This window comes from Panthera onca, chromosome E1, assembly GCF_046562875.1.
Source record: "Panthera onca isolate mPanOnc1 chromosome E1, mPanOnc1 haplotype 2, whole genome shotgun sequence".
Classification (NCBI taxonomy): domain Eukaryota; kingdom Metazoa; phylum Chordata; class Mammalia; order Carnivora; family Felidae; genus Panthera; species Panthera onca.
The window spans coordinates 21,384,426-21,405,279 of NC_138352.1; the positions used below are offsets into that span (position 1 = coordinate 21,384,426).

The window sequence follows — 20,854 nt, forward strand, 5'->3', positions numbered from 1 at the left end:
CCCTCCCTTCCCGGCAAGTCACCAACTTCAGATGCTAAAGGATCTCCCAGTAGGAGCCGTCTGCAGGATGCCAGAGGGCCTTGGGTGCCCGGTCCTTACACACAGACAGAGCACTTGGTCATACGGCGAAACCTCGGCATTCCCGGCACCGTTCGGTTTCCAGCATAAATGAGTGCAAACAGCTATTAACATCTACTGTCTCGCTAACACGTGTCTACAGGGAACTAACACAGCCCAAGTCTATGCCACATGCTTCTAGGTGCTGTGATGTGAATCCCCGTATCACACACAGCCCTCCCCCTACCACCTGCCCCCAAAGTGTCTAATCTGTCTCACAATCCTTCTCTCACAAACAAAGAGAGATTGTTGAAGGATGAACAAAGGTGAGGACACCTACATTCAGTCTCTGTTACCACCCTGAGCTTGTCTGTCAGCCTCCCTTTCCCCTTAGGGTTGGTTTTTACCTAGAAGGCTCTTTGGTCCCTCATGCAAAGGTTTTTCCAGGCTGGCCTCAGCAGCGGCCGACTCAGGATCACTTTCCCCCTTTCACCACCGCACCGTAACGTCACCGAGAAATGAGCTGACTCCCAGGAGCCTCAAGGCTACTGACCGTGGGTGGGCTGCCGAGCCTGGCTGGAGCCACCCTTCCCCAAGGATGCCCGTGCTCCCCTGAGTTTGCGGGTCCCTACAGTAAACTGTAGCACCAAGGCTGTGTGAACTGCTGACTTGCCTATTGGTGGCAGATTTGACTTTATTTATTTTTTATTGTTTTATTTAGAGAGAGAGAATATGAGCAGGGAGAGAGGGGCAGAGGGAGAGAATCTTAAACAGGCTCCACGCTCAGTGCGGAGCCCAACCCCAACGTGAGGCTCGATCCCCCGACCCTGGGATCATGACCTGAGCTGGAATCAAGAGTCGGACGCTCAACCAACGGAGCCACGCTGGGGCCCCAGACTTGACTTCAAATAGCTTTATAAATGACAGGTGCGAAGTTCCTGGAATCATCAGGGGTCTGAAATTTCCAGCTCTACAGTTGATTCCTACCAAGGAGCAGAGATGCTCTCCATGGTGTCTGCCCCTTCAAGAGGTTGTGGGATTCCCAGAAGGCCAAGAATGCCCAGTCACCTTTGATCCTTGAGTGTGTGATGCCATTATTTTTACCCTCTAATAGGCAAGGATCACCTAGAAGGTCACTCAGCCTGTCAGTGGCAGACTCCACTGAGAGTCTGGGTCACTGGAAAAGCCCAGCCACCATCCAAGGAGGAGGGACTGCAGGGATGGTTCTGGAGAGCCCTTTGGGAGAACTTTCTGGGAGGACGAACCCAGCTCCATGCGGTCCCGCCCGTAGAAACTCGGCCCCTCCTGTTTCCCTCCTCCCTCTCTGGCTCGCCTTGCCTCGCCTCGCGTGACAGGCACTCATGCGCTCACGGCTCTGGCATGTGCAGTGACACGGAGCAGTGTGGACGCCCGGTCGGTCAGGAGAGTGTTCCTGGGCACGCAGCACAGCCACGTCGAGGCCCGAGGCACAGTGGCTCCTGAGCACGAGGGTGCCTCACCTCCTCTGGGGCGGCCCTGATTGCTTGTTGTGCCCGAGGCTCAGCAGGGCCCTGGAGAAGCCAGTCAGCAGTTTACGGAGGGGAAAGGGGCAGCCTGGGTAACCTGGGCATCTGGGCTTCTGGGCTCTGGGCTTCGGTTCTGCATCTGCTGCTTTGCAGCTGCCTGAACTTGGGAAAGTCATTTCACCCGCCGGCTTCAGTCTCTGCCCATCCTCAAAATAACGGGGCTGCTCAAGATCTTTGCTCTTCTTTTTCTCTTTTTAAAGATTATTTATTTATTTATTTATTTATTTATTTATTTATTTATTTTGGGTGAGAGCGAGAGAAAAAGTGCACGTGTGCATGAGCGGGGGAGGGGCAGAGAGAGGCGACAGAGAGAATCCCAAGCCGACTCCGTGAGGTTGGCACAGAGCCTGATGCGGGGCTTGAGCTCACGAACCGTGGGATCATGACCTGAGCCGAAACCAAAAGTCAGACGCTTAACCGACTAAGCCCCCCCCACCCCGGGCACCCCGATCTTTGTGCTTCTGTGTGTCACGTGGACCAGCAGCCATGGCGTCACCCGGGAGCTTGTTAGAAATGCAGAGCCTTTGGCCTCTCCCCAGACCTCCTGAATCAGAATCTGCATTTACCAAGAGCCCCCGGAGATCCGCCAACATTTTAAGTGCCGGTCTCGTGCTCTCTGAGATTGGGCTCTGTTCTCGTGTTCTCTCATTCTGCACCCTAATGGGTCCCCGAGTATCATCCTGGCACACAATCAGTGGCGGACCAAGACTTGCCCCAGAGGGATTGCCCCCAGTTTCCACGTGCGTTGTCTAACTGTGCCCCTCTCCATTCTGGCTCTTCGTTAGGGATCCCGGACGGTTGACGCCCTCCCGCGTGGACCTCCCTTTTCTTCTGGGGGGCTAATTCCAGGGCCAGCAAGTAGCCAGCTGCACCCACGACAGCTGTTATCACAGATTTACTCCAAAAGCGGCGGTCAGACACCTCCCGTCCCACAGAAACACGCCCTCTAATTTGGGAGACGGTCCAGGAGTTGAACCAACAGGCGCACTTAAATGGAGAACCGTCATGCACGCATTTAAATTGCCCAATAGCAGGTGCACAAAAACGAGGGCGGTGGGGGAAGGTCCCAGTACGGCGTGCAGGTCCCTGGAGTGGGCGTGATGTGGGAGGCCGGAACCCGCCGCTGTTCTGCCCATCTCAGTTCCTTCGGCCCCTCAGATTCTGAGAACGTGTGCTCCCCCTCTTTCAAGATTTGCCTGTCTCGAACAACGCAGATGAAAGCCAGCTGTTGCATTTGGCTCCAAGGGAAGGAAGGGAAACCCGTTCCGTTTCTAGGATAAAAAACCAAGGAAAGGAAGTGAACGGGGCCTCCAACACAGCGTCTTCCTAAGGAGCTGTTCAGGGTGATGTGGATCACGGGTGACTTTTCCTTCCGTGCTGACGTTAGAACCTCCGGTAAGAGGACGTGCTTCCTCGCTCGTGGGGAGTCAGGTTGGAAACACAAAGAAATGTCCACTCGGGAGAATCGGTAGGATTACATGTGCAGATGGTCAAGGAATCTTCTGGAGTAGGAGGGGAATCTTTTTTCTTAATGGCTTATCTGGAATGTTCCTTTCGTGATGGCTTCGGAGCCCAGCCTCGTTCTGAGAGGCTGGGTTGGTGTTCAAGCACAGAAGTTCCAGAAGATTCCATGGTGTCAGGACAACCCAGGCACTGTCTCCATCCACAGTGCTGTGCCCAATGTTGAATTCCAGGACTTGCACAGAAGCAGGTTAAACTTCTGAGCAGGGGATGCTGTAAAGCTGTGGCGGTTGAGGAGGATTCTTGCGGGAGCATGCACGCCCCGAAATACGGCGCATCCTGTTAAAGCAGAAGGTCAAAGGTCAAACCTACTTCTATAGCTAGGTTCCTGCCTCATAGCACAGAACATCTGAGGCAGCTTCTAGGGAACACTTACACTTTTCGGGGTGAAATATAAATAAAAAGTACAAAATTAGACCAGGAGAAACATAAATTACATAGGCAGGCCGAGCCCTGGGGACAAGCGCACATCGGATGAGCCTCCGAGCCGGGCTGCGTTTGACTGGACGCAACTGACTTAAGATAAAAACAGAGTCCTGCTCTTAGCTAGGATCGAGAAACGGAGAACACGAGGACAGCACGGGCCTCGCTACCTTTGTCAGGGTATCGCCTGGAGGAGGCCTTCCGTTGACTGAAAGCTCAATGTGAGCCCCCCGGGCAGCCTGGCTGTGCAAATGGACGGGGCTGCCTTCATAGCAAACCGTGTGAGGCACGGAGGACAGCGGCGTCCCTCACACATCGCACAGCATCAGCTACGCTTTGCTTTTGCAGCCAGCGTGTTAGAATATGCCCCTTGGGCCACCCTGCACTGTCCTGAGATGGGTGAGGCGGAGCCCTTCAGGGGCTCACACGGCCCGTCCAGACAGCCGGGGAGGGGAAGCAGCAGCCACACGGCCTGATGTGTGCTTGCGGGAGGCCCCGTTTGGACTCCTGTGCTCACTTCTGGCTGTTAGTCCTTAACGGGACCTTGACGAGAGTTGGCCTCTGAACCCCACAGCAAGGTCGCTCCCATCAGAGCCCCAGTTTGAGAACTTGAAGGCTTCTGGGGCCATCCCCGAACGGCTGGGGGGCCAGCCGTGGCGCAGGGGTGCCGGACTCTTGGTGGAGACTGGAACCTTCCGGAAGCCTGACATCCATGCCACTCGCGGGCGTCCTGGTGGGTGCTTTGCAAGCCTCTGGTTCCTCCCAGATACTTAGTAGATGGCATGCGGCCAAGAGAAGACATCTTCCCGGGGCTCTGATGCTACTCTGTCAGACAGCACCTGTGTTGAATAAATGAAGGAAGCTGTCAGCCAGAGACTTGACTATGTCATTTCAAACCCGTGTGTGGTTCTGAGAGTCAGCAGGACTCAGGTTTGGATTCTAGCGCTGCCCCTGCATAGCGCCCCTTCCGCGGGCTAGTTGTGAACCACTGTGGGGCTCCGTCTCCCCAACCCGTAAAATGGGTGTTTGAGCCCCTAACTGAGCTGTGAGCATCGGCTGAGGTCCTGGAAATAAGAAATCGGTCAGTAAACACCGAGGCACTCATCGAGTCTGAGCTCCCTCTCCCCACCCCCTTCCCTGCACCCGAAGCTAACGGAGTCGTTCCCCGGGCTCTGGATTCCACCCCACGTCCACCTTGGACGTGGCCAGACATCTGTCTATCTTCGGCTGTGACTCCAGTGTCCTCTCCCCCTCTCTCCTGGCTCCTCCTCTCTCCTGACCCTCCTGTTCAATGTTCTCAACCCCCTCCTCTGAAAAAAAAAAAAAAAAATCCTACTGCAAGATCAGCGTGGCCAGCAGAGCCTGATTCCTGTCATTTCATCATCTCTAGATACGACTGAGGATTGGGATGAATCTGTGCTGGTCCCTTTGTGCATCCCAGCGGCCACTCTGTGCACAGCGCTGGTCCCATTCTGTCCCCACCATCTAAGGACAAAGGCTCACGGCCCAGTGCAGTCAACTTTCCTCAGGCCACTACAGCCTTGTTGACGGCTCTGAGGCCTTCGACGGTCAGTCCCCCATCTTGACACCATGCCCTCCGTCATCCTCTTTGTCACCTGCAGGGTGTCGCTCCCTTATTACCGCCGGGGACCTCTCCGTGGGCTTCCCAACCTGCCTGCCCTCCCCCCACTCCCCAAAAGCAAGCCTGGCTCAAGGTTCTGGCTTTGGCTCCCGTGGGAAGTAACAACGGCCAGGCCAGAGGCCAGCAGACTACGCGGTAAGAGGCCAGATAGAAGATATCGGAGGCATCACGGGGCCATACGGTCTTTGCTGCGATCACGGAGCTCTGGCGTTACCGCATAAAGCACCTTAGACAGTGCACACGTGAGTGAGTGGCTGCGTCACAGTAAAACGCGACGTACAAAACGGGAGAAGGGCCAGATTTGGCCCCCCGGGCCAGACGTGGCCATCCCCGGGCCTGGTGCAGAGGTTGTGGACCTTACGGGCGGGTTCGCTTGGTTTCACAGCCTGGCACCACCCCTCGTTAGTTCCATTATGTCAGACACGGTAACTTCCGAATGGGATCTTGTGCAGAGAAACAGGGTTCCCCCTCCTCCTCCCTTCCTTCTGTTCCCCGCTCCCCCACACCGTTTTCTTCCCCTCTCTGTCTACCTCCTCACCCTGTACAATCTCATCCACACTCGGGTCTCCAACCCCTCACTCCGTCCTCCTGCCCCGATCTTCCTTCTGACTCTAAAATCTGCACGTTCCACGCCAACTGGGCCGTTCTCATCCCGTGTACCATTTGCATCTCAGGCTCCGCCCGTGCGAAGGAAGACGCATCCTCGGAAGCAAACCTGTGCCCTCCCCTGACCTCCGTCCTCACAGGCATGGCAGGGCTCTCCGAAAGCTTTGATGTCGCAGGACACTAGGACAGGCCGTCCGCTGGGTCTGTCTGGTCCCACTCATGCTGTCTGTGTCTCCTTTGCTTTCCGTGGCCCTAACCTCCTGCCCGCGTCTTGCTACCTGCCCGCCGAGCTTCCTGAGCAGTCTCCCTGCCCCCGCACCTCTCTCCCACCTGCCTGCACCTGCTATCACTGAACAGAGCCCGGCCACGTCCCTCTCCAGTCCCTGAAGTCAGCGAAGCCTCCTCCTTGCTTTCCAGGTGTTGGAATCCTCATCTTGCCCCTGACGTCCTCCAACGAACACCCCTGACCCACTCACATGTGCTTGCTCGCTCTTTCCGGAATATTCTTTCATTTTCTTTTTTCCTTTCTGCAGTCCTTCCCTGTGGCTCTCCCCAAGAGCCTTCTCTGCCTGTCACATTCTCTCCTGCTCCTCGGGACCCAGGCCAGACGTCCAAAGTCACACACAGACCCCTGCCCCACCACAACCAAAGGATCTCCTCACCTGGGCGCGCAGGGCCCACGCACCCGACCGAGCTTATCTCGCGGCGTGCATTTTCCGTGTGCTTTTGTGACGCCCTGTGTACTTACTTTATCTCTCCCTCTAGATTAAACATTCCTCCAGGGATCAGAGAGATGTTTGGCCCTCCACGCAGCCCCAGCCCTGCGTGTGCAAATGGCACCGGTGTGCCGGGCCGGCTTGCCCACCTCTCCACCTGGCCATACTCCCAGCTGACTTGGCAAGTCCACCCGCCTCTCTGTGGGTGGAAAGTTAGAAAAAGTTGACGGTGAAGGACAGGTTTCACTTTCCTGGGCTCGGAGCTGTGAGCCTTGCATGCTCTTGGGCTTTGATTGTTGCCAGTGTGTGTTTGTTTCTGGGGTGTGTGTAGCAGGTGTGAGGGAGTGTGTGTGTGTGAGTGTGTGTGTGTGTGTGTGTGTGTGTTTGGGGGTGGTGTAGTCATGCACCCTCCTGGAAAAGGACAAGAATCCTCACCTGACTTTGCCTGGGGGCTTATCTCTATCTACAAGAAATGCCCAGCAAGTGAAATGCGGAGCAGGCAAATCTCAGGAGAATATGGCGACTGAGTGATAAAATCAAATGGCAGGTTGTCTCCCTTGACACACAGTTGGGCTATAAAAACAAGACACTCGTTCTGAAACTCCTGTGGGGGTGGAGGGGAGGGTTGACCTTTGAGGTTTAGTGGCCCAGGTTGCCCTCTGGTCTCCGGAGAACCACAGAAGCCACAGACTCAGGGCTCGAGGGACAGCCAAGCCTGTCCTGTCCTGCCCTGAGTTCCATACCAGACCTCATGCCAGGGGTGGGACCCGCTTATCTCGGGAGGCAGCGGGTGGGGGGAGTGTCCAAGGACAAGCTTGGAATGGCACATTCGGGTTCTGAATTAAAGGGGTCCGTGCTCTTTCACTCCATTCTGAGAATTGGAGAACTGCCCATCAATCATGAATATGGTTGGAGATTGTGCCCGGGCCAAAGGTCACAGAATGTAAGGGGATTGGGATGAGTCATTTTCTGAAATACGTTTTACTTGGGGCATCCAGGTGGCTCACTTGATTGGGCGTCCTGCTTCAGCTCAGGTCATGATCTCATGGTTCTTGGGTTCGAGCTCCGCATTGGGCTTTGTGCTGACAGCTCAGAGCCTGGAGCCTGCCTGGATTCTCTGTCTCCCTCTCTCTCTGTCCCTCTCCTACTCATGCTCTCTCTCTCTCTCTCTCTCAAAAGTAAATTAAAATTTTTTTTAAAAAGAAGAAGTACGTTTTAGCATCAGAACCCGTGTTCACAGGAAGCCTTCCGTGAAAGTTCAGTAGACAAAACTGTGGAAACCCCACTATTCTAGAGGTATGTGTGTGGCAGGTAGGGCTGCACGAGTCCTGCCTGCTTGCTGTCCACCCACTCCAGCCCCTGAGGGGGCTACTCGGACCCCCGTTCAAACCTGCCATGGGTCCCAAATCTCCTACTCTAAAGGGAAGTAATGGGATGTGCCCAAAGTCATGGGGCGGGGGGTAGCTCCATAAGCGAGCAGCCTCCCTGAGCAGCCCTAGCCCACACTGACTGGTCACTCTGGGCCAGCCCTAGGCATTACAGGGGATGGAGGGACCAAGGGACACTGGCTTTGAGGGTCCCACAGAACATGGCAGTTTGGGAACTGAAAAGAAGACATTTGCATGACTGTTTAGTGGAAAGTACAGTGGTTCTCAAGCATTTAAGTCCCTTTGAGCCTGGACGAAAGTCTCGTGTTCTGGGACAGCTTTCTCACGTAACTACTGAAAAAACTTTAATGCCATACACCGTCTTAAGAATTGATCATAACACGGGTGCTCGGGTGGCTCAGTTGGGTAAGTGTCCAACTTTGGCTCAGGTCATGAGCTCACAGTTTGTGAGTTCGAGCCCCACGTAGGGCTCTGTGCTGACAGCTCAGAACCTGGAGCCTGCTTCGGATTCTCTGTTTCCCTCTCTCTCTCTGCCCTTCCCCTGCTTATGCTCTCTTTCTCTCTTTCAAAAATAAACACTAAAAAAATTAAAAAAAAAAAAGAATTGATCGTAACACCTCAAGTATGTCTATCTCGGAGGAAGGTCTTACCCTTCTGCCATGCATCGGCCGCCAGTGTCGTGACGGAATGTCCGTTGCTGCCTTTAATCGTCACTCCTGGAGTGCCGTCCACACATTAGTCCGCTTAACCTATGCGACATCGTCATGAGGCAGGGCTAATCTTACCATCCTCTCTGAAGCTGGGGCTGCTGTCCTTAACATCATCTACATTTTACAGATTTGGAAAGTAGGGCATGGGGGCGTGATGTGGCTCGCACCGGGTCACAAACAAAGCTGGTAAGGAATGGAACTGGATTCAAACCACACGGCCTGGGTCTTGGCCCATGCTCTTCATCATTGGTCTGTTGGACTTCTTTCTATTCAATGCGGAAAGGATGTAAAGGGCAAGGAGCCTCACACTAGGGACCCCTTGTGGTTTGGGTAAGTGATTTCGCTCCCCAGATGAGCTTGAACTGGTGACCATCATCCTCACCGTCACCATCACAACATCATCATCCATGCCATGGCCAGGGTAGTCTTTTGGAAACATAGATCCAATTATGTCAAGCTCCCACCCCTGCTCACATCTCCTTAATAACTTCTTATTATTAAGATAATGATCAAAGTCCTTAGGATGGCCTTCAAGGCTTTGCCTGACCCGGCCTCTGCCTACTGCAGGCAGGACCCTAACCTCCTCCTGCACTTGCCTCCTCTGCCCTTCAGTCTCCCTGCTGTCTTTTTATTTCCTGGTACCCCAGGACCTTTGCTCAAGCCATTACCTCTTCCTGAGAGACTCCGCTTTCTGGGTCAGCGTCTCTGTTGACCATTCCCGTGAAGTGATACTCCTTCTCTTCCCAGTCTTCACCTGACTGTTATCGTACCTGCATTAGTGGGACTATTTGCTTACTATCTACGTCTCCCTTGATGGGAAACTCCTCGAGGGTAGAGACCTTGTGTATCTTACCCTTCAGGGCATCCCCAGTGCCTTGCACGGGGCCCGGCGTGTCTTTGGGAATGAGCAAACACATTAGGGGTTCCTTCTTGCTTCGAAGTTCCATGATGCAAAGTGTAAACTAACCCCTTCACTGCCAGTTTGAGGTACCCCAGGTCCTCTCAGTACCCCCAACTCTCAGTTGGGAGCCTGGATCAGTTTGCTTACCCTCTCCTATGCGTTTAGTAAGGGCATAGGACATTTGTAAAAACCACATTGCGTGCAAAAAGCCTTCTTCTGCCTTACCTCTTTTTGGCCATTGCAACCACAAGGGCAGGTCATGGTGTCCTCATTTTACAGATGAGGCTACTACCCATTGCAGCCTGTCCACTGTCACCCAGTGATTGAGCGGTGGCACTCAGAGCAGGACCCAGGCACTCGGACTTCCCATCTCTTTTCCTTCCTTTCATCTGCCAGGACCAGGTTTAGGCTACCCTCCCCAAAACCTCTTCAAACGGCTGCTCTGGTCTCTTGGTTCCAAAGGTCAGATGGAATCCCCCAGAAGAGGCAGGATTATCATTTCCTCCTTCCAACCCAGCAATGACCTTTATCCTTACACCCAGTGCTAGAAGGGAGTGCCCGGCTGTGCCAGTTTCCTGGCCACCGGGGGCGGGGAGATGATGATTGTTATCCCAACCAGGGCTCCCCTTCCAGTCCCCTGGGGGAGAGCTGCCCGTAATTCAGGGTCACGGGGGCCAGACCGGCTCTATCCTTGGTGCTTCACGTCCCTGTGAAACATCTTTAACGATGATCTGCCTCCTTGGTCACATGCGGTCAACCAAGCAGCTGGCCCAGCTGGAAAGTGCAGCTCGGTGGGTGAAATGGTCCGCCATGGTCTCCTGAGCACTGAGGCTCCCAGGCCAGCCGTGGCCGGGTGGGGGTGGGAGTGAAGGGTGGGGGTGGCCGCATGGGAGTGTGTCGGGGGGGGCGCTGCTGAGAGAGGAGGCAGGTGCCCCGAGGGAGGATGTGGAGGCAGGTCCTCCCCACTGTGGTGTGTGTCCCACCTGCAGGTACGGGCAGAAAGGGAGGGAGAAGGGCCATTCTGGGTGGCTCCCCGCCACCGCTCCATCCGTGCTAGGACACACACGGCCACTGGAGAGCTTTCCATTCTCTCCCAGTGCTAATCCCCCTCCCCACCCTGCAGCCGGCTGGTCTTCCAACAGAGAATCAAGATGGGCTCTCCTCTCCAAAGTTCTGAGCTGACAGAATAACTTCCTGTTCTGCATGGCGGGACCACTCTTGGCGTCTCAGAAATGGAGGGGGCCGTGGAGACCCTCTTTGTGGTCTCCATAAGGACAATGGGCCCCGGAGGGGGAGAGGACAGCCTGTGGCCACCATAGGTGCCCACCCAGGTGGGCAGAGCCCCCAGCCGGGGTGCAGGCTTCCAGTTCCTTCTCAGCCTCTCCAGCCACCCCGCCAGGCGGGCCTCGTGTGCACTCACCTGCTCCCCCGTGGGGCGTTCTGGGTGGGAGTGGAAACACGCCCCTACCCCTCCGGCCGCGCAGCAGCCCCAGGTTCACGGCCAGCTGCCTGTGGAGCCTGCGTCCCTCCTCCTGTGCCCACGGCCAAACTACAAGTCCAGCTTCTCAAGAGGTACCTCGATGTTGAGGGAATACCAGGTGATCCAGAAGAGCAGGCTGAACACCAGGATCAGGGCCCCCGTGTAGACCAAGAAGTCCCAGTAATCGAGGGAGGCGAAGACACCCAGCAGCAGAAGGACCAGGCCCACGGCGTCGAGCAGCAGGGCCAGCGCCAGGAAGAGCACACAGCGCCCCAGGTTGCATTTTCCCCAGCGTCTCCCCAGGAGCATTGCCCTGCAGCAGCGGGAGAAACCCGGCTGCACCCCTGGGGCTGATTTGCATGGGAGGGTGGCGGTTCTGCCTCCTGCCGCCCGCACCGGCCGGCCGCTGGGTGTGAGCGAACGAGGGAGACGTCAGGCTGTCTGGAGCCACAAGGAAGTACACGCGGAGCCAGCTTTATGAGCACGGCAGCCAGTGGGGCAGGCTATTCCTTAACTGCTTCGTGACTCAGGAGCGGTCTGGACCAAAACACACTGACATCAGTGCTAATGGGACTGGTCAGCGCTGGGTTACGTGGCCGGGGAGGGGTCAGGTGCCCCGGGAGGGATTTTCGGTGTCCGAGAGGGGGGCTGTCCCGTGCCTCGTCCCGTGCCTCTCGAGTTCTTGGCAAGTCCTGGCAGGCTTCTGAGCCCTGTGCTGGTGGTGGGGTTTCGTTCCCCTCACCCGTCCGCCCTCCTCTTCCTGGTGCAGAGGGAGGTTTTAAGTAAAAGACGTGGAAGAGACTCTGTTGACATACATAGAGTTTGAAGTGGTGCGGTAAGAATCCGTCAGTTCTAGGGACCAAATAGGGACCCGGAGAAGGTGGATGTGCCTCGTGGATGGTCTCCATTCTGAAGACCTGGGGACCTGGGAGGACAGACGGATGGGGCAGAGTGGGCGGGGCAGGGGGACCTCTGGCCTCTGGCTGTGGTCCATCGGGCGTGAACCAAAAGGCAACAGAAGTCGAGAAATATCTGTCTGGTTCTCTGCGTCTTTTCCAGACTGACTGACTCGACGTTTGCCTTATGTCCCACAGACACTGCTCGCTCACATCCCCGAGGGGTTATGTTGCCATGTCACTGGCTGCTCACAGGGTGTGCGGCCTCCCCTCTGTCCCTGGTTCACTGCGGGACCTTGGCCTACACACCAGACGTCTCTGGGACTCGGTTTCCCCCAGACATACTGGAAGAAATAATTTCCACTCTTTCTCCTGCCTTCTCTGGTCGAGGAGAATGAATAGACAGCTCTGACTTTGTTCCCTAGTGTGAAATAGGCCAGGAGGAGTGAGAAACTTCCAGAAAAAAGGTCCTGGGCGGGGGGGAGGAGAATTAACGTGTTAGAGATTTTAGGATCCAAAGCTCCAGGAGACTTGACTCAGGCCAAGTAGCTGATCTGGAGCATCTCCAAGTGAGAAGTAGCTGAGGCTACTCCCCACCGGTGTCTGTCTCCTTTTCTGGATATATGCTCAGAGGCAGTTAGGTATCCACACAGGAGCACCTCCAGTGCTGGAGAGGCTGACAGCCCTCCCATCTGCTGCCTCCAGCTCCAACCGGGAGAGTGTCTCGGGAAGAACGGTGGGCGGACGGCAATGCCCTGTGGGGGGCAGGCCAAGAGTCTGTGCCGTAGAACCCCGGGTGCATGTGTGCAGGTCTGGCTGTCCACTGGCTCCCGGGTGCCTTTGCAGAGGAGTCCCGTGAGCCTGCGAACGATTTTACCATGAAGACTTTTATGTGTAAAAGAGAGTCTCTTGAGTCCCGGGCCATCAGGTGGTTGGTCACTGTAATCCTGTCTGACTTCGGGTGACAGGTCAGAGAGAAGCGGGTGACCACTCTGCCACTCAGCCCCAGCTCAGCACCCCAGGTCTTCTCACCATGTTTATTTCTACTGTTTTCGCACGCCTGCACACACACACACACACACACACACACACTTCCAGCTGAACAGACTCTGACACATTCCCCAGCAAAAGGAACAAAATCGAATCAAAACCACTCGCAATTTCGTGTCCAGAGCTAACCAGCACACGTCACTTAGCATTTATCCTCCAGAACCGTAAACACCCCTCTTCCGTCTTAGGGAAAGGGGCTGCGTTGCGCACCCTGTCCTGCCGCCAACACGTGGCCGTTCTTCCGCGGGGCTAAACGGGGGGTGGGGGGCCCGAGGGACCACCCAGGTCGTGAGAGCCCTGGGCACCGCCCACCTCCGCGTCTCTGCTCCGCCCATGTGCCAGGCCCTCTAGATGTTTACACAGCTGGGACAGACAGGGACGGCTGGTGGAAAGCCAGGTGACAAGGGAGCCCTCTGAGTGGGGCCGCTCAAAGAGGAGATGGGACTAGCAGGGGGAAGGAGGGCGTGGCTGGCCCTGGGGACACTGAGAGTGCCAGGCACAGCCCAGAGCAGGGGCGGGTCACCAGCAGGAACGTTCACTTGACTTGATTGACATAGCCCTGTCTGCGGTGCTCGCTTTTAACAGAGCTTCCCGGCCCTGTTCCGTCATCAGGTGTAGTGGCCACTGTAGGAAACAGCTGTGTGAGGTCCCTGGGTGGCCCAGAACGCCAACGTGGGGGCTTCAACCACAGAAACTTCTAGAGGAGGGAAGTCTGAGCTCTGGGCGTCAGCAGGGTGGGTTCCCTCTAAGGGCTGTGAGGGAGAATCTGTTCCCTGCCCCTCTCCTTGCTTCTGGGGGTTTCCTGGCAGCGTTGGGCTTTCCTTGACTTACAGGTGCATCACCGTCCTATGCGAGCATCATTCTCTTTGTGTGCCTGTCTCTGTGTCCAAATTTCCCCTTTTTATAAGGATACCAGTTATGTTGGATGAGGGGTCTACTCTACTGTCGTTTGACCCCATCTTTTTTTTTCTTTTTAAGTTTATTTATTTTGAGAGAGAGGCAGAGAGACATGGAGAGAGAATCCCCAGCAGGCTCCGCACTGTCAGCGCGAAGTCTGACGCGGGGCTCGATCCCGCGAACCGTGAGATCATGACCCGAGCCAAAGTCGGACGCGTAACCGACGGAGCCCCCCAGGCGCCTCTGAGACTGATACACACAGCGTGAAGAGTTAGGAGACAACGCAAGGAGACAAACGGACATCTGTGTGCCTTCCGAAGCACGAACATAGTGTGTGGGGCACATCCACGGGCCCCGCTCCTGGCCTGCGGCTTCTAGATTTGGTCCCTGATGCCCCCTCGGCCCCCTCTCTTCTGAGACTTCTCGGGCTGCGGGGTCTGTCGCTGCCTCTGTGGCTCAGAGAGGTTCGTCCTCTCCAAGGACAGATCTGCCTCCTCTTGGCAACTGACACCTTGTCCCTCCCGTGGAAAGTCATCACGATCTGTCCTCTCCCTGTGATGTCACCAGGATGACAGCGCTTGCGTGACCTGGATGCTCAAGGGCAGGCTGAGAACCGAGGGACCAGGGACAGGCCAGCCTGGCAGGCTCAGCTGACACAGAGTCAGTTCCCGGGGCATGACAATCTGAATGACCGAGGCGCAGTCACCACCCGAGTGTCAGGGCTCAGATGTTGGGCGGGCATAGCCACGCCAGCCTGTGCCACTCACGAGCTGTGTGACCTGGGCAAGTCCCGTGCCCTCTCTGTGCCTCAATCTCCTCATTGTAAAATGATCCCTTGTCCCACAGGGTTACTGGGAAGATTACGTGAGTTCACAGGTGTAAAGTGTGCTTAGAACCTGCACAAGGTGACGTTGACAAGTGTTACCATTGTGGTTGTCAGGACATCTTTGCCTTCCTTCTGCCACGATGGCGCTTCTGTAGGGAAAACCCCAGGTTGGAAGGGACCCACACTGACTGTCCTGCCCTAGCATTTCTCCCCTCGATCGAGCTTGGCTTCCCCTGTTCTCCTGACTCTCCTGATACCCAGTGGGTCCAGTTAGGACACCCTGAGCCCTCTCTCCATCCTTACGGCCACAGATGCGACCTTGATGGGGACCCCTTATTCTCATGAAATGCTCTTCCGGTCCCCAGTCTCTTTATCTGCCCCATTCTCACATCTGTCCACATTGCCCACTGGCCTAATCCGGCATTTCTCAAGCCCTTGGCATCCACGTGCTACACCCAGGATTTGGCCACAGCTGCGGTCTGCTTCTGTCATTTGTTATAGAAAATCATATTAATGTGTTAATGTGTCATTACAAGGATTTGTTAATTTTACTGTATCTTGTTAATGATTTTCTTAAAATGGTTCTTTTTTTTTTTTTATCTTCAACGAATTATTGTCACCATCAGTGGAAAACTTACTTGGAATAGACAGCAAGTATTTTAGAATATACACACTGAAAACAAAACACTGCAATTAAACTAGACCAGAGGTCCTCAAACTTTTTCTGTAATGGGCCAGATTATTAAACATTTTAGACTTTGTGGGTCATAAGGTCTCTCTGTTAGAGCCACTCAGTTCTGCCATAGTAGCAGAAGAGCCATGGACAATATACGAATGAATGGTGTGGCTGTGTTCCGATAAAACTTTATTTATAAAACCAGGCGGTGGGCCAGACTCATCAACTCCTGAACTAGCCACTGTTGCAAGCTGAAGGTGCTGAACCCAAGGCCTATACTTTCTTTGTCAAATAAAGGCCTGAAGTTCACATATTTCAGAGGGGATATTTGCGCCGTGTCACTGAGAGGTTTTGTCCTTGGAAATCCTATAAAGGACCGGATGAGAATTAAAATGGCTATGCCTTTTGAAGTGAACCTGTGTGCCAGCTAAATGTGTTTCATGTGCCCCTGGGGGTACGGGGCTAGAATTTGGAAAAGCATTGACACTGATCAGTCAGTCACCAATCAGTCTTTACAGGCTCTTGCTTTTTCTCAGGGTCAGCATTTTCAGAAATACGTTCGTGCTTACCTGAGGAGTGTCTGACAATTTTCACAGCTCTTCATTCTTCCTCTGTTAAGGATGCTTGAGAGACTTCCCCGGAGTGAACATCCTGGCCTTCCAGAATCCATCTGGCTGCTACCCACAGGCTCAGCAAACATTCCAGCTCTCTGCCCTGGTCTTCCTGTCTTCTTCCCCACCGTCCTGATCTAAGCCCTCATCATTCCCATCCAGACCTCTAAATGCAAATATCCCCCCTCCCTCTCTTTCTGCCCCCAGTCCCCAGGCCGGCTCTCTCCCCAACACCCTGGAGAATCAAGTTGGTTTCTTTCTCATTCCCATTTAATCTTTATAGTTTATTCTCAAACGTTTAATTATAGCAAAATATGCACAACCCCAATTTAGCATTTCAACTGTTTTTTAACTGTGCGGCTCAGCGGCTTTAGGTACGTTCGCGCTGCTGTGCGTCTCCGGAACGTTTTCATCTCTCCAAATGAAACTGTGTCCCCAGGGAACACGGACTTCCCATCCCTCTTTTCCACCAGCACCCCCCGCCCCCGGCCCCCACCCTTCTACTTTCTGACTCTAAAAATTTGATTCCTCTGTTAGGAGTGGAATCACGCAGTATTTGTCCGCTTGTAACTGGCTTATTTGGCTCAGCATGAGGTCCTCAGGTTTCATCCCCATCAGAGCGTGTGTCAGAACTTCCTTCCTTTTAAAGACTGAGTAATAGGTGTACATACACCTCATTTTGTGGATCCATCCACCTGTCACTGGATGCCTGAGATGCTTCCACTTTGTGCCTATTGTGAATAATCCTGCCGTGAACATGAGTGCACAGATACCCGTACAATGAATCCCTGATTTCAGTTCTTTGGGGTGCGTGCCTACCTGAAAGTGAAATTGCTGGATTAATTCGATAGCTCTATGTTGAGTTTTTTTAAGGACCCACCATACCGTTCTCCACCATGGCTGCACCATTTTCCATTCTCGCCAGCGGTGCGGAAGGGCTCCGGTCTCCACATTCTCTCCAACACTTGTTGTCTTCTGTTTTGCTTATTTTTGTCATTGTTGTTTAGATAATAGCCATCCTAATGGGTGAGAAGTCGATTCCTATTTGACTTGATAGTTGCTTTTATAATAGTACCTGGTACACTTGTGGAGGTCGTTTGTCTAGTTCTCCATGGTCCTCATTCACAGGCTGGACACCTTTCCTGGCCAGGGAGCAGCTCGCCTCCTTGTAACTAACACCCAGTGTTTATTGAATGGTCCCTTTCATAACTCCCAGGACTCTCTGCTCTTGGGAAAGCTGAGTGTCTCACCAGAGTTGCTACAGCTCCTCCTGGATCCTGTGTATCTTTCGTCCCCCACCTCCCCATTTCTAAGCAGGCAGTGCTCCTGCAGCCCCCCTCCCAGAGTAAAGCGTCTCCACGGGAATACCTTGAAGCCTTATCAGGCAGGGAAAATGGTCTACTGCACTCCTACTTGGTTGCTGCCCACACCCGTTTAGTTTTGTTGTCTATTTCTGCCGGCACTCAGCTCTGAGTTAACTGCTGGGCACGTAGTCAGAGATGTCAGAGCTGTGGATCCTCAGACATCGCCACCAGGGTATCTGCTGGGTTTGGTGCCAGAATCCATTTTTCTGTTTAGCGTTTTTCTTGCCGTGACTTGTCTGCCCTGGGAACAATGAGCTGCAAAGCCTGTTTGCAGGGCTCCAGGGTTAAGCCGTACGGGGCCCGGTTGTCTGTGACCCCCTTCCTCTCCCAGCCAGGTCCCGAACCAAGCTCCAGGGACTCTGCTTGGGTGAGCCCCAGGGCCAGAGCCTCAGGCCTGCCCATCCACTCATGGCCTCCGCTGGGAATCGGGCTCAGCTCTCTTGAGCTGCCGATGCATCTTTAGGTGCAAAATCAGCGCTAAGTGAGCAAGAGGAAATAAAGGGCCATGTTAACGTCTTCCTCCCAAGAGCATCGGGGACCCGTTGGAGCGTCCTGAGGAGAAGGTGAAGGGATCCATATTTTTAAAAGAGGGTTCCCGCTACCGTGGGGAGAGCAGTACGGAGGGGGCCAAGAATGGGCACCTGGCAAGCAGCGAGCAGGGAAGAGGTGGGGTTGGTGACAGGAGGAATGAAAAGAAGTGGATATGAGAGATAACCGGGAGGTGAAATCAACAGGACGTGACGACAGATTCAATGCGGGGATGCGGGAAAGCGAGGGGGCCACTGCTGAATACCAACCAGGTTTCTGTGTCGTACGGCTGGATGCCAGAGGTGCCTCCGGAGATGAGCTACACCGGAAGAGGGGCTGGGGTGGCTGAGAAGCCATGATACGCTGGCTGGGGGCTCGAGCTCTGGGCTACGCACATGGGCTTGTGGGTCCGCAGCAAATTGGTGGTGGGGAGGAGATTGCTCGTCTCCTTGAGGTCTCGCACAGTTCGAGAAGACGCGGGCCGGGTCTCGACGATCTCCCCCATTTAACGGCTGGGTGGAGTAGAACGAGCCAGCTAAGGAGACAGGAAAAGAATGCCTAGAGAGATGGGAAGAAACCACGGGCTGGTTCTAACTTGAATCCAAAGGAAGAAGACGTTTCAAAGAGAACAGAGTGGCCAGTTGTGTTGAATGCCTTTGAAAGATCAAGTCGGCTCACATACCTTCCCAGGGCTCAATCAGCAGGGGGGATCCTCATCCCTCCCCCTCCAGATGGCCTCATCTTCCCCTCCCTTGTGCCACACACCTGCTGGTTGTCCTCCTGAGCACTCGGCAGCTGGGGCTGCAGGCAGGTGGGCTGGGGCGGGGGGGGGGGGGGGGGGGTGGGTTGTTGAGCAAGTGCTTTGACCCTTCTGAGCCCAGCCAGAGGAAATCGGCACGCGAATTTTTTTTTTTTTTTTTTTTACCTGTAGGATGAATGCGAGCTGGGAGACAGATAATGGAGAGTCTACAGGAAGAAGCAAAATGCCCAGGACCCTGAAGAGCCTAGCTTTCAGGGATCTGAGGGGCCAGCCTGGAGGGGAGGGTCTCTGGAGAGCTGGGGGAAATCCAGCAGGCGGGCTAATGCGCTAACTCGGATGATTTGAAAACAAAACAAAGAGCATTCCTCTACAGTGGGATATTGAAAATCCCACTGAGATTTCAGAATTTCAGCTATAGTGGCCAAAGAATGTTTCTTTAAGGATTTAGAAAAGCTCAGTAGTATATTAATAAAAACAATAAATTATTAAGTAATTAATAAAAATTAATGAGTGAGTTGGGTTAATTAATAAAAACTAATGAGTGAGTGGTAAGAACGCTTAACACGAGGCCCGCCCTCTGAACAAATGTTTACACGCACAACACAGAAGGAGGGAAGGGCGGGGAACAGAAGGAGACCGGCGTCTCTGCTCAGACCCATCTGTGGTGGTGTCTACAGAGCAGGCTGCTCCCCACACAGCCAGGGGTTGGTCCTCAGCTTCCCTGGGCATCCATGCCAGGTCCTGGGCAGGAGGCCCAGGGCTCAGGACACTTGGCCTCCGTGGCCTTGCCCTGGGTTCTTTGGGACCTGCTCTCTTGAACCCACGAAGAATTGTGGAATATCTCTTCCCAGGCCCTAAGAGCATTGTCCTCACCAAGCCAACGGCTGCTTTTACTTGCTGGAGAAGGAACGGGGGTAGGATGGGAGTGGGGGCTGAAACACACTTCTCCGTGGGTCCCTTGTCCCTCTGTGCATGATGTCTTGTAACCTGGGGCACGTCTGAATTTCAGCTTCTTCACCTGTAAAATGGGAGCAGTAATATTTACCTGCGTTACTCCTACGCAGAGCCGTTGTAAGGACTGTCACTACCCTTACACTTAACAAGCACAGAGTTCTCACTACAGAGAGGACTCACTTACACATAAAGCACGGAGAATCAGCAAGGCCTGTGACCCCAGGATACTTTAAGGAGGACTTCCTGGAAAAGGCAGCGTTTGAGCTAGGAGTCAGCTAGATGGAAAAGGGGATCAGAATGCTGTAGGCCAAGGAAGGAGCACATGGAAACATGCAGTGGCGTGACGTCGTGGGAGATACTCAGCTGTGGGTCTGGGGTACAGGGCGAGTGGCCGGGAAGTAGGTAGGCTGGGGGAGGAGCGTGACTCCGCGGGAAGGACTCAGCTAAGTGAGGGAGTGTGAGTCCCATCTTGTTATAGGACGAGAGCAGGTTCAGGAGCACGAGTGGTGACGTGATGAGAAGCACCTTCTAGAAAGACAGCTGGTTGGAATGTGGGGAGTGGATTGGAGCAGGACGAGCCTGAGGGCAGAGAGGCTGATGGGGACACCAGTGACCTAACCCAGGGGCACTGGGACTTGAGAGAAGGGGAAGGGAAGGACCTCTAGGTACTTGGGAGACAGACTGCGTGTGGGGCGTGTGGGAGAGGGAGGCCAGCCCAGATTCGGGATTGGTGGGTGAGGTTGCCCTCCGCTGACACACAAGTGGATCTGGACGAAGCGGTGTGGGGACACACAGTGACTTCTTCCAACACCGGTCAGTGTGCGTTGAGGGCTGTCCGGGTTGGGACGTGCTGTCTGGAGCTCAGCACAGGTGTCCACAGCAGCGGCCGACTCGGGTGATTGACTGAAGCTGGGGGGGTGGGGGGTACAGGCAGAAGGGAGGCTGGGGGTGACGGCAGAGGGAGGGAGACCAGCACAGAGGGATGGAGGGCTGAGTGGGTACGAGGAGGAGGAGGAGGGTCCCGGACAGGCGTGTGTGGCCAGGGAGCCGCCAGAGCAGCAGAAGGACCAGCAGGACAGGCACCACCCAACAAGGCTGCAGGCCGACAGCATGGGGCCCCCTCCCCACAAGGTCCCCTTCCCGCGGGGGTTGGTGTGGGAGTTACACCCGGGTGAGGGTGGGGAGGAGAGTGGGGAGGGGAGGAGGAGGAGAGATGGTTTCTCCAACACCCACACGGCTTCCTTCCTCGGCCCCCCTTTCCCACGTCCTCTTCTGGAATGTTC

The 20,854-nt window shown here is 54.7% G+C and overlaps 1 protein-coding gene across 1 annotated transcript; it reads right to left on the minus strand.

The window, feature by feature from the left end:
* Nucleotides 1-3,605: 3,605 nt before the first annotated feature.
* Nucleotides 3,606-11,521, minus strand: TMEM238L (transmembrane protein 238 like). Its single transcript, XM_060647281.3, has 2 exons — nt 10,950-11,521; nt 3,606-4,405 (listed from the first exon to the last, which is right to left on the minus strand). The coding sequence occupies exon 1, from the start codon at nt 11,316-11,318 to the stop codon at nt 11,079-11,081; it is 240 nt and encodes a 79-aa protein (XP_060503264.1). The 5' UTR covers nt 11,319-11,521; the 3' UTR covers nt 3,606-4,405; nt 10,950-11,078.
* Between the last annotated feature and the right edge of the window lie 9,333 nt (nt 11,522-20,854).

Coding starts and splice junctions, on each gene's coding strand:
- TMEM238L (XM_060647281.3), bottom strand. CDS start 11,318: ATGCTCCTGGGGAGACGCTGGGGAAAATGCAACCTGGGGCGCTGTGTG.